The sequence below is a fragment of the Pelobates fuscus genome, chromosome 5 (assembly GCF_036172605.1).
Source record: "Pelobates fuscus isolate aPelFus1 chromosome 5, aPelFus1.pri, whole genome shotgun sequence".
In the NCBI taxonomy this organism is placed as follows: Eukaryota; Metazoa; Chordata; class Amphibia; order Anura; family Pelobatidae; genus Pelobates; species Pelobates fuscus.
Genome location: NC_086321.1, coordinates 168,939,560 through 168,953,883, shown reverse-complemented (window position 1 = coordinate 168,953,883; position 14,324 = coordinate 168,939,560). Strand labels below are relative to the sequence as shown.

The following is a 14,324-nucleotide window of genomic DNA, read 5'->3' as shown; positions in this document are numbered from 1 at the left end:
TCTGTAATCATAATTTGTTTTCCTCAAAGCAGTATCCCAAAGCATTTCACAGTTGTATTTGTGATGCGTTTATGAATTCACCTCTGAACTGGAAACCCTCAGAGATAATGTCTGCTTGTTCGTCACAAATGACATAACTCTGTCATTATTATTAGCCAATTACATTATCAAAACTGGAAACAGAAGAGAGAAATTAGCCTGCTCTTTTCATGGTGAATCATGATATGCTTATTATGCCGCCCAGACAACAAAATATCATATTATAAATAGTGTTCATGGTGCACTTAAACCTGGCTATCTCAAATAGAGAGTTTATATTGAATAACTATGGCATTATTATTTATTTATTTATAAAATATTTTACTAGGAAGGATATATTTAGATTTCTCTCGTTTTCAAGTATGTCCTGGGACCACAAAACATTGCATTGTTACATTAGGGTACAATAAAATACAAAAACAATATTAATGCACAATATATACAACATTTAACATAGAACAGGTAGGAAATATATAATCAACCATAACACGTGCATTCTGTTTTGAGGAATGTAGAGAGGGATCTCTTAAAGGATTTTAGGCCTGGGAAAGATTTGAAAGTGTGCGGGAGGTCGTTCCATTATTGCGGTGCTCTATACCAAAAGGAGGATCAGGCTGCTTTCTTTTTGTATTGAGGTAGACTAAATAAAGTGCTGGTACTGGATTGGAGGTTATAGAAGGTGGGAACAGCCGGGAAGAGCATGCTGCTCAGGTAGAGAGGGAGCTTCCCAGAAAAGATCTTAATGTCAGGATTCTATCCTGACAACCAAGGATTATGTTTCTTTTATTTCTGTTTCTTTAATAACAAGTTCCTGCACTAACTATGTTTGGCCACTAGTGGCCTCCTTAGCTTCTAGGTCTGAGCTTACCTTCATCATCCTCACCTGCCTTGACTAATTACAATTCCTACAAAAGGCTACAGCCAACTCAACACAGGGCCTTTACAATTAAGTTAATGGCCAACCAGAAATACTTATTTTCCTGGCTCCTGTAATCTTACCTATGGACTTATCTTCTTTGCTACCTTCCTATTAGAGACTACCCTGATCTACATTATCAACCTTTTGTTACCAACCTGCTCCATACCAACCTGAACTACTCTACAAACCAGCTTTGTTTCCAACCTGCTCCATACCAACCTGAACTACGCTTCTATCCTATATACCTACCTGATCCTCACAACCGACCTGCTCCATACCAACCTGAACTACTCTACAATCCAGCTTTATTTCCAACCTGCTCCATACCAACCTGAACTACGCTTCTATCCTGCTTTATCTTGCCAACCTGCTTTATACCTACCTGATCCTCACAACCGACCTGCTCTATACCAACCTGGACTTTGCTACTAATTATTATTACATGGTGTTATTTACCCTCTTTATCACTGTTCCTTCCAATTGGGGGCTGATTCCATAAACTTCTATTTTCCCTGTAATTGCTGAAAATCTACTGTTCTGTTCTGTTTACTTGTTTTTCTATATAACCTATATTTTCATCTATAGGTATTTGCTTCTGTCTAATTGTATCCTGTTTTATAACCTGTCTGGGGCATCGTGCCTAAACCTCTGTTCTTCTTATTTTCTTTATTATGTCCAAACTCACCAATAAATAACCTAATGTTAACTCTGGCCAAAGTCTCTTATCTGACCTGCTCAAGACCATGACACTTAAACACAAGGCTGGAAAGATGAAGGGTGCGTCTGAATTCCAGTGACAGCCAGTTTAGTTCTTTTAGCATGTCACAATGGTGGGTCCTGTAATTACATTGTAGCACAAATCATCAGAATAAGTAATACAATGTATTAAGTCTATAAAGGTGGGTTTGCAAGTGCATATACTACATCCCCATAATTAATGATTGGCATCGGCTTTTGCTGTATAATCTTTTGCTTAGGCAGGATTTGTTTCTGTACAGGGCACCTAGTTTTTGATAAAGTTTAGATGCAAGTTTTTCTATGTGGAGACCAAAAGATAGATTGGGGTCTAATCACATACCCAAGTATTTGAAATAGTGGACTGCGGTCAGTGTGTTATTTGACTTATTTTTGCTGGATAGATGGGAATTTTGTAATTTGTGTAATTTAGGTACTGTTCCAAAGATCATTGTGACAGTCTTGTCAGTGTTTAGGAAGCGTTTGTTTTTTTGTGATTCACTTTTCTACTTCTGTGAACTGGTCTAGGAGCACAGCCTCAAGCTGCGGTAGATCAGATTTGCCATGTTCGTAACGAATCCCTCCATCAGAATATCGGATATAGCTTTTAAGATTAAAAATTCTACTAGATAGATAAAAAAAAAAAGAGCTGGGTAATGCATTTTTTACTAATAGACTTCATAGTGATAATATATACTTTTGCCTCTAGTAAACTGCATGGCTTTAATGAAATCTGTCCTGCACTTACCTGATCTGCTGCCACAATCTCCTTACAGACCCATGATCCTCCCACGTTCTTCACTGATTTGCCCTGCATGGGGATGCTTAGAAAGCACAAAGACCTCTTGTCGGAGATACCTTCTGTTCTTCCTGTCAATCAAATTTGGCATGGAGTCTATGCAGAAGAATTGATTGACAGGTTGGAGAAAAACCTTTTTTAAAATAGATTTATCTCCAAATCTGTACTTGCTCAACTGCTAACACAATTGATAAAAAAAAATGCTCTTTCCAAAGAGCATGAGTTGTTTGAGGGTGCAGGCTCCCCTCCAGATTTCCTCTTGTTTGATCTATGCATGCTATATTTATTGGCAAGAACATTATTGTAATGTACTGTAATACAAGCGTTGTGGTATATGTTTAATAACTAACTGGAGTATTTGTAATTAATTATACTCTTAAAAATTTATAAATTGTGAGGACAGGTTGAGGATGTTGACTTTGTGTCTATCAGCAATTTTTGGTTGAGACAAAGGTTTTAAGCCTGTACCTTTGCTCCTCATAGTAATCTGAGTGTTTTTCTCTGTTGATATTCTGTAGGTAAAGCAGATAATGGAAGAAGCGGTTACCCGGAAATTTGTTCATGAAGACAGCAGTCATATTATCTCATTCTGTGGTAAGTTCCAAAGGAAATGGGGTTATGTAACATGACCGAGCCATGAAAAGATTTGTGCTGAACATCAAACACTTTAAGGTGAAGCCAGTCACTGTACATCCTCTAACTATGGAAAATATATTTGAAAAAAGATAAAGGTAAAATTGTTCAACCGTCTGTGAAGGCATCTCTTAGCTAAAACCCATAATCCAATCTTGTGTCTTTGTCATGTGTGACATAACGGAGTCATAACCATTAGTCAGCTATACCGTTGCTTATTATAATGCATGTATCTTAGTTTACTATTATAGTTAAAAATTATAACCATCTATGGAAAATATCATTATTATTTTTTGTATATGCTTTAACATATGGCCGTACCGCTTGAACAAATATTCTGTTTGTTGTATGTCTGTCTTATGCAAAATAATTTTTCAATTTCTAATGATACAAATTTAGCCTATTCTGTATTACAAAAGTAAGTTTATGTACTTAGATATTTGTTACTAGTTTGTGTCCATTTTTCTTGTTTAATATCTATTTAAAGAGGGGGGAAAAAAGCATCTGCTTATCAGTTTTGAAGGACATTGTAACAGAACAGAGACGCTAGTGGAGCAAGGCTAAATAAATACTAGCTATTTGCCCATCACATTAATACGCTTGGCGTTCTGAAATCATTTTAAAGTAAATTATCTTTCGTTATTACAAACGATGTGAAATTAATGTACTCTGACATGCTATCGAGATGGACCTGAAAACTGATTTGGAAGACATTGGTTTCTTGTAAATTTGTGTGAGGAGATGTGACTACTAATAGATCTTTGTCACTGTAATAAGATTACAAAACTCACAATGGTTACAGAGGTACTTCTCTACTATTTAAATATCGTCTCAGCAGCGCACAAGCTCCCTGCATGTGACAAAATCAGAAATGGGTTTATGGTAGGAAATAACAGCGATATTATACTTCTAACCTCACTTTGAATAATATGTTACTTTCCATCTAATCCCATGCTAGGACTACATCACAGCAGATATTCGTTCTTTATCTAATATTACAATATTGCTTCTATAATGGTTTCCCTTTCAATGATGGAAATTGAGTAAAAATCCTCCTCCTCCTTTCATGTAGTTGGTCACAGGATCTGTCTGATAGTTAAACACATAGCCTGCTGAGATTTTATACCATAGTAAGAAGAAATAGACTGCTGTTGGCAATTTATTTCTATTATTTGCTAGAAAGCTTGAAATGTCCTCTGGATGAAGCACTAAACCATCACAGATTGTTACATCTGTTTCAGGAGTAGGCAGTGGAACAAATTACCTTTTTAATATTTTCTCGCTGCTTGTTTTCATGTTCCCTGCTCATGACTGCTTTCTGGAACAACAAAGTAAGGTCTTTGTTACAGAAAGCTTTGCTGGGCTAAATATTTACTGCTCTGAAAAGCACAAGCATATTTTGATATGAACTATCTATGTGACTCTGTAGTATGATGATAGAAATGTCATTCGAGATGAATGTTAGTGGATGGGATTGGGAATGCTTGGCAGTGTGATAGCACACCTAAAACGTATGCCTTGCACCAATCCTAACCTACAAATGGACAAGACTGTGAAGTGAAAGAATTCATACTGCTATTTCTGTGCAGTCTGTCTCGGCGAAGAAGTCAAATTTTTCATGATTGGTATACTAATCCTGTTATTAATGCTAATATTAGGGGCTAGGTTAAAAGCAATACATATTCCAAGTTTAAAAGCTTAAAAATATAGGTGTATATATACCTAGTAAGTAATGATGCCGTATAATCTATTTGGGAATTTATTTCTGGGATTTTGGTGTGAATGCAAATTAAATAAAATAAAAAAATTCAGGTTAGCAGGAAATTTTAGAATAAAAGTTGGGTTAGACAAGATGAGGGCCATGCGAATCATGATCTTATCACTAACATTAATCTTAAAATGTTGTCATAATTACTACACCAACACCAATGTTTATGTGCAATAATGGGCCAAAACACCATCAGTCCTCCTCCCTTCATCAGAAGGTATGCATCAAGAGTCAGGTGTTGGCAGTAAGCTGTCAAGTATCAGGATAACACATATTAAGGAAATGGCATACACACAAAAACAAACCTTACAATGCAATTTAAAACCAGCTATGATATGGAAATAGGGAGATTCAGTTACACCATATTGCCATATTGTGTTAAGCCCATCACTACGGCACAGTACTCCAATATCAGTGAATCCTACACTAATTTTAACATGGGAGATGCACGTGCTACAGCCATCAGGAGTCAGGCATCAGTAAGGCATCATTCACAAGCATATGTCAAAAATAAACACATCAGCTTGTACTATATAAAATCTTGCACAGAGATAAATCATCATATGTAGAAAATATAAAAGGATGGCTTTGATATTTGATGGATTGTGTGCCCATGTTACATGTTCAGATCTTTACATAGAACCAGCTCAACAGTTTTGTTTTTTTAAATATATATTTACAAGCATAATATATCAAAAATAAACATGACAGTCTGTACTAGATAAACATATGAACAGGAATAAAAATTTCATATGTGGTACTTATTTGATGGGTTGTGTTGTGATTTTGTATAGCACCTAAAATCTAAAACCAAAATTCTAAAGTTATCAAAACAAGCACATTTTTTTTCCTGTGCACGAGTCTACTGAAATCCAAAATCTGAGGCATGGTGGAGTTTAGAAGTAGGGAGGATGCAGTTCAGAAAGAAGGAGGAGGAGGGAAGATGGAATTTAAAAGGAGGTAGGAGGGAGTTTAGAAGGAGGTACTTTAGGTACTTTTGGAGCAGAGAGCAATGAGTTTAGAAGGTTGAATGAGAGATTTAACTTTTTTTTTTACTGCTTATTATTTGTTATTTAATTTACGTTAATTATCACGGACCATTACTATCTTAGCCTTAGGAAACAGACAGTCTAGGGGAATATGTGATTAGGTGCCCTTGAAGGCACAGGTTAGGTGGAAGTGAGAGGAAGGACCCTTTCTCCCCCCCCCCCCCCCCCCCCTCCTGTGTTTTTCCCTACTTTTACCTTGTCTTCCTTACATTTTTGATACTACTATTTGACAGCCCGTAACTGCCCAGGACTTAATGTGTATCTACCTATCATGCGATTTGCTGTTATTTTTGGCTACACTTGGATACCAATTAGTGTCGTTAGCCGATAATTGTGTGTTGTTGTTTTTTTTACTTATGTCAATATTTTGGCAGTTGGTTAAAACACTAAACGGTTTACTAGTTAGTGGGCACTTTGTGGGTTTTTTTTCTTAAGGCTTTTTACATAAAGTGTATTATATTTAATGGATATTGTTTCTTTAAAATTTTTGTTATTATACCTTTTTGACATGGATGTTTCAAAGTTCTTGGTATTGTTGTATTTTTATTTGTGGTTGAAATATGTTGCCTGATATCTGACTCCTCATGCCTGATGCTTGGCTACTAATATATGAATAGGGTTAGTGCTAAATGAACTAAAGTGTATTTTATTAATCTGTTCCACCCGTGATGTTACTGAGCTGGTCTGATTTAACGTGCATTTGCGTGGCATGCTGTGCACGCATTAAATCTTTCCCATGGGAAAGCATTGAATCAATGCTTTCCTATGGAGTATTTGAAGACGTTAGACGTCCTCATGCATTGTGTGAGGATGCCCAACATCTTTTCACTGAGTAAAACTCTTTTAGGGGGCAGGAAGTGCCTGTAGCGGCTGAAATTGTAATGTTTTACATTGAAAGTTAAATAAACAGGGGCACATCAATTAAATGAACTGGTATAGTGTTAATTAAGCAGGCCAGCCCTTCATGTGTGTTTTGTGCATTTTCGTTTTTGACTTTTGTTGGTGTCCCAGAAGAAAGACATAAGTGAAGAAATCCATAACTGTCCATCTGGATCTGGGCCACTTGGGATTTATGGCAGGGTGATGCCATCTTTCCTGATTGTCTGCAGGAAAAGGAATAACAATATCTCAGTGTAACCTTAAACATTTGAGTATGGAATAAGCAAATGAGTAAAGATTGCATTTGAAATGCACTGTTTCCATGGTAAGTCTACACCTTGAATATGCTGTGCAATTTTGGGCACCTGTTCTAAAGAAGGACATTATGGCACTAGAAAAAATGCAGATGTGGGCTACAAATTTAATAAAAGGAATATAACATTTTAGTTATGAAGAAACAAATTTAAATCTGTTTAGTTTAGAAAAAGGGCGCCTCAGAGGGGATATGTTAGCATTATAAAAATATATATGGGGATGTGGGGCTTGACCGCCATAAGCGGACGCATGGCTGGTAAGCTCTCCACATAATATTACCAAATTTGATAAAAAAGCTAACTCACTAAGTGCCTTAAACTGTGTTTTGGGGGAGCAGAGAGGTTACCAGATCTTAATCGGTGCACCTGAGTACCTTGCAGAGACAGAGAACCGTATATGCGGCCAAGCAAGACCAGATCGAGAGTAGCGGCCGACAGTGGCTGGAAGAATACTTCGATAACTTTTTGGCTACCCTGATGGCATGTCAGACGGCATTTCATTCTCAACCGCGAATGGAGTTCTGCGAGAGCGGGGGCCAGGTCGATGAGGGTACCTCCTCTGGACAACTGCTCTTCACCCGTGGAAACTCACAACTGCTAGACTGCCTTGGCCGAGGGCCAAAGGGGGTAAGACCACGAGGCATCACCTACCAAGACAGAGGACCTACCACAACTGGTGGTGCAGAAACATCAAGGCCCTCTGTTTCCCCACTCCGAGGTAGGATTTGATAACACTGGGCTCCCAAGTCTGTGGCTTTAAGATGCTGCAATCTGGCCTGAAGCTGGAAGTGTGCCCCACATCACATCCGGGAAGCTTCCGTCTTTTGGACTCTATGCTTGCCAACCTTGTGCTTTCCGGCCTCGCATCCCAGTGCAGCCCCATTGCATGTGTATATTGGGACTTATGCATCTGCAATTCTCGCTGCTGAATTTCATGTAGCCATTAGCCCTTGCTCAGCTTGACTAGCTATTACTATGCCTGTTTATGAATGCAGCCGCACTCTGTTCTGTACCCCAATGGTTTTTCACATAATCGTTCACACTGTACATGTCTGGAAATACAACTATTATACCGTAATTTCTGCTTCTATCTGTTGTCTGATATCTACCAGGAGTGTTGCAATACAGTGCGCTCCCCTCCTACTGGTCTCCCAGAGATCGCACCCCTTGGACCACATTGCCACTCAGTCTGACCTTGAATGGCAACCCCCTAATGAGTGTCCCCTCCTCCCCCCTCCCCTCCCCTTAGTACGCTACTGAATCTAGTGTCTGTAATGTAATTAAGTCAGTCAATGGAAAATTATGTTTTTGTTAACTCTTCAGACATCTTACAAAACTGCTGCTACATCAGATAGTGGAACACAATAGTCAGAGAGTCAAACGGAATTAAGCAATCAGTAGCCATTTATGGTGCAGATTCTGAGTTAGCCGTATAGGTAATAATGTTTCTCCCAGTGCTGTTTTAGAGGAATCACATTACCCATAAGCACTGCCTGTCCTTGAGTGTTATCCATGACCAACAAACATCTGATGATTGAAGGTGTGGTTTCTTAGCTACCAAATTGGATACATCCTTTTTGAATGCATTTAGCACTTTTTTTTTAGCTATCATGGGTATAAAGACATAAATATGTGCAAATAATGATACAGCTATGCTTTATTTTTTTGCCTCTCTCCTCACAGGATTTGTGTATATCAAGAATATTCTTTTAATCAACTGGTTATGCTGGGTATTCAAACTGGTCCTTTCTTTAGCAAATTGAAGAATTACATAGTTCAAGACTTTCTTGTGTTTTCTGACTACACATACTTATGATTTTTGAATAGTCTCTGAAACTGAGAAAGATGGGCTTGTTTTAAGGATGCGTCTATATAGTTCACTTACTTTGATTTTGTTTGTACGTAGCAAGTGATGTATGTTGTGTGTTTTCCATGTATATGAACAGTGATTTTATTTTCCCCTCTAATACTTATTTGGCTGTTACATACATGGCTACTGGGCACTATGACACTAAAGAAGTAATAAGCTGTCCAGGACTGCTACATGGGCACACACCTGCTCAGTTCCTCACCTCCCCTGATTGACTGAGTACGAAAGCTTGAGCCACATATGCACAGTTGCACAATAGTGTATAGCTCACAGTCTTCACAAATCTGTCATCTGAGCTCTCAATGAGCTAGCAGCGGCTGCATTACGGCTTCTATCAAACAGTTATCTGAATCTGTACTGATAAGTAGAACTATTGATGAGGTCCGTAATATATCCAAAAGGTCTCTATTGATTTATGAATTAAGTTCAAACCTGTAGAGCACAATGAGAGGCTACTGACCAGAATACTCACTTCCTGGTCTAGGTAGGATTTATTGCTACTTGCCTGGTGATTTGCAGCGACTGTAAGAACTTTCAAGGAACGTATCTTTTTTTTTTTAATTTTTAATTTTTTTTTCCTTTTAACTATTTTAATGCATTATGTATATGGGTGGAACAGACACAATGTATTAATCAGGTGCTAGGCAGCTGCTCACAATAACTTCTTTAACTGAAATGCTTTCCCCAAATATGTTATAGGGAAGGTGTTTTTCACAAGGTTTTTTTAATGGGAAGAATGGATCGCTGAGCTTTTGTATTGCTAATAAATGGCTCACCAGTCGCCAAATACATAATTTGGGTCCTTGACTAAAAAAAATGAACACCATCTAGCTTAAAGGGACTCTTATGCACCCAGACCACGTCCTCTCATCATCAATCCTGATGTCAGCTGTAAGAGCCATGCACCAACATATGTAGTTCTATGTTGGAGTGTGCATCCCTTGAACAAACAGGACATTCTTCCAGGAAACTTGTGTAAAGTAGAGTAGAAGTAATATTAGATCATGGACATAACAAACTAGCATGTGAACGACTGCAATGAAATTACATTATGTGCCTATATTATACAAGCTATGCAGTCCCCACAGGTAATAAAGAGTGTTTTTATATCTTATTATTATGTGACTATTGTATGGTCGCTACAGGGTGGAAGCTGCCCCCCAGACCCCCAGAACATTTGTTGCCACCCCCCGTGTGTGTCCCTCCAACAAACTTCTATGAGTGTAATCCAGCAGACTTTTCTTCATGTAGATCAAAACCTGACAGCTTGTGTTCTCCCTGCCAGGTCTCTTTTTCAGTCTCTTACAGGGGGTGCTGTGTGTGGAACAGGAGACAGGGGAGTGACATCACATCCATTTCTCTCTCTACACACATCCAGAGGACTCCCACAGCGTGTGTCAAATGTAGGTAGGTGCAGGGCTACCTGCAGGAGAAAACAGCTCTGTGATGGCTACAATTACATGCTGCTGAGAGGATTGAGAATAAAAAGACACAGGGGGGAGGGGCGATCCGCACCCACTACTGCTTCTATTATATCTATTATATTAACCCATATAGGCGCTATCTCCCATACACCCATTACAGCCCCTGCACTCACTATAGCCTATATTAACTCCTATAGCTCTTATCTTCCCTACATTCACTACAGCCCCTACCGCCTGCAACCACTACAGACCCTTCAGACCCATCCTGCATCCACTACAGACCCTTCAGCCCCATCCTGCATCCACTACAGCCCATTTTACTCTTCTCCAATTACAGCCCCTATTGCCCCATATAGCTCTGCATCCACAAAAGCCCATACCTCCACTTCAACCTCTACAGCCCCTAACCCATGCACCCACTACAGTCCCTATTAACCCCTATAACCACTAGAGCCCCATTTACACCCTATATTCACTATAGACCAATGTTACTCCCTGCACTTACTACCACCTGTACCCACTACAGCCCTAATTATCCCCTGCACCCAGTACAGCCCCTATTATTATTACACCCTATAGCCCCCATCCACCCTGCACCCACTACAGCCCTGATTTATCCACTGCAAGCACTACAGTCACTATTAACCCTTGCACCCTCTACAGCCCTGCGACCATTACTAATATGATTTAGTGGTGGAAATTATTTTCCCCAGGCAACAAGTCAATCAAAAAACTTTAACCAATCAGAAAACAACAGTCATCACAGATCTAAGGTAGGACAGCCCCTAATTCTCCCTCTTTCTTTGCTGCTCCTGCAGGAACAGGTCAGAGTATATGCTTCTTAGCTTGTCACTTGTATATAATTCTAATATGACAGTTTTATGTACTGTTAGTTACTTCAAACTGTCTCTTTAGGGTTGGTAAACCTATTCTTTTGGCTTGTACTTACTATCTAACAACCTTATATTGTGTTTGTGCCTTCTCTGTCAGCCTATACCTGTTTTACTGTCAGAGTATATGCTAATTGGCTTGTTACTATTATTCAATCCTAACCTGACTGTTTTCTTTACTGTTAGTTAAGTGTTCTTGCATAGCAAGACCACTTAATGTTATCTCACATATATATTATTAAGTGTTCTTGCATAGCAAGACCACTTACTGTTATCTCACATATATATTATTATTAAGTGTTCTTGCATAGCAAGACCACTTACTGTTATCTCACATATATATTATTATTAAGTGTTCTTGCATAGCAAGACCACTTACTGTTATCTCACATATATATTATTATTAAGTGTTCTTGCATAGCAAGACCACTTAATGTTATCTCACATATATATTATTATTAAGTGTTCTTGCATAGCAAGACCACTTAATGTTATCTCACAAATATATTATTAAGTGTTCTTGCATAGCAAGACCACTTACTGTTATCTCACATATATATTATTATTATAGCCAAATTTTACACTACATAGACGAAAATTTACCAAAACGTGCAGATTGTTCCCGATCGGATTGCTATTACTTTGTGGAACGTTTCGCCGAATGGTTCACGGAATATCGTCGTTCTTGTGGCGCAATTTGTCCCATAGGAATGAATGGCAAAGCTAGAGTGGGAGCTGGCAAAAGCTGAAAAATCAGGACATGATTTCTAAACTGCCACCACTCCCTCATTTTCAGGCCCACCTACACAAATCTTATATCAAAACATTCAGCTATCCCTGCTGCCACTAAAAATGTCCACAGCTAAGCCATAGTCCTGATCGTTTTCACAATATGACCATTTGTTTGCAACTCACGCCGTCCATTGACATTCATTGAAACTGCACTCTGCAAAGCTCACATTTGAAGGGCAATTTCTAAACTGCGACTGTGCCTTCATTGTTAATACCTCAGAGACATACTATACATCGAAATGTAGGTCTGGGTCTTGTGATTCTCACAATATAAAGCTCTTCACTGTAGGATTTATAGTTTTTAAAACACGACCGTTTGAAGATGGCAACCGCAAAAATACTCTGACCTGTGCAAGGCTGCAGCAGCAAGTGATGTCATAGACAAAGCCTTTTACACCTGCTAATGTTTTTATAACTGTACATTTTAATGTAACTGTGAAGCACTTTGGGCAACAACGTTGCAATTAAATGTGTTATATAAATGATAACAGTTACTCCGCCCACTCCAGTTGTAGACTACTGGTGGAGGCAAGAACACTTCACACAATTTCCCCAGAAATTGTAGCTTTTCTAGTTATTATTATTATTCTTATTCTTATTATAGCCAAATTTGCCACCCTAACTCCTCCCACAGTTTTTGCACTACATAGACAAAAATATACCAAAACGTGCAGATTGTTCCCGATCGGATTGCTATTACTTTGTGGAACGTTTCGCCGAATGGTTCTCGGAATATCGTCGTTCTTGTGGTGACATTTGTCCCATAGGAATGAATGGCAAAGCTAGAGTGGGAGCTGGCAAAAGCAGAAAAATCAGGACATGATTTCTAAACTGCCACCACTCCCTCATGTTAAGGCCCACCTACACAAATCTTATATCAAAACGTTCAGCTATCCCTGCTGCCACTAGAAATGTCCACAGCTAAGCCATAGTCCTTATAGTTTTCACAATATGACCATTTGTTTGCAACTCACGCAGTCCATTGACATTCATTGAAACTCCACTCTGCAAAGCTCACATTTGAAGGGCAATTTCTAAACTGCGACTGTGCCTTCATTGTTAATATCTTAGAGACATACTATGCACCAAAATGTAGGTCTGGGTCTTGTGATTCTCACAATATAAAGCTCTTCACTGTAGGATTTATAGTTTTTAAAATACGACCGTTTGAAGATGGCAACCGCAAAAATACTCTGACCTGTGCCATGCTGCAGCAGCAAGTGATGTCATAGACAAAGCCTTTTACACCTGCTAATGTTTTTATAACTGTATGTTTTAATGTAACTGTGAAGCACTTTGGGCAACAACATTGCAATTAAATGTGCTATATAAATAAATAATAACAGTTACTCCGCCCACTCCAGTTGTAGACTACTGGTGGAGGCAAGAACACTTCACACAATTTCCCCAGAAATTGTAGCTTTTCTAGTTACTTCATGCTGTCACTATAGGGTTGCTTCACCTACTCTATTTGGCTTTACTCCTGTACTTAATATCTAACAGCTTTATATTGAGTTTGTGCATTCCCTGTCAGCCTATATCTGTTTGTGTGGCTCCCTGGCCTCTTCCTCTCCAATCTGTCTCTGTATGCTATCTGGTCATGGCCGACATCGACCTGCAGCATTTTTTGGACATAGGGGGCCTCTCAGACTATCATACTAACTTCTGGGGCTGTGTGGGCTTCTCAAACGCGGCACTCACTCTCGGACCTGCGGGAGTTCTTCCCGCCCGGTCTTTGCTCGCAGCGGCCATCTCGGATCTCACAAGATCGAGAGATTCTCAACGCCATTTTGTTTTTCTCACAGGCACTCGTAATCCGGCCTGCAACTAACCGCAAGTGGAGACACCACCTGTCACTCCCAGCACATTCAGGCACACAAGACCTATCATACAAGGTGAACTTGTAACCAATATACAAGTTTTTCTGCTGCACAATGATGTCTATCTATATATAATTACATTCTGTATGGACAATTACTATATGCTGGCACAGGATATATTACAAAAGGATTAATCTCCACTCTATACAACTAATGCTGGCTAATTGTTGCTTACAAATTCATGCCAGACTATTAACCTTACAGTCAATTTCTGTGTATGTGCTGGATATGCTTGGGGTGCAGACTGCTTGCTACAGCTGTACGCAGGGGTGAACCCCCTGTTACTGGTAAGTGGTAAACCCACATGCCCTACAGATTCGCTCTATGGGCCTG

The 14,324-nt window shown here is 39.0% G+C and overlaps 1 protein-coding gene across 1 annotated transcript in view; it reads left to right on the top strand.

The window, feature by feature from the left end:
• Window positions 1-14,324, top strand: part of SGSM1 (small G protein signaling modulator 1) — a 218,074-nt gene that overhangs the window by 88,056 nt on the left and 115,694 nt on the right. The window contains exon 3 of the mRNA XM_063454650.1: window positions 3,011-3,086. Within this exon, the coding sequence (XP_063310720.1) occupies window positions 3,011-3,086 (76 nt within the window). The remainder of the gene's footprint in view (window positions 1-3,010; window positions 3,087-14,324) is intronic.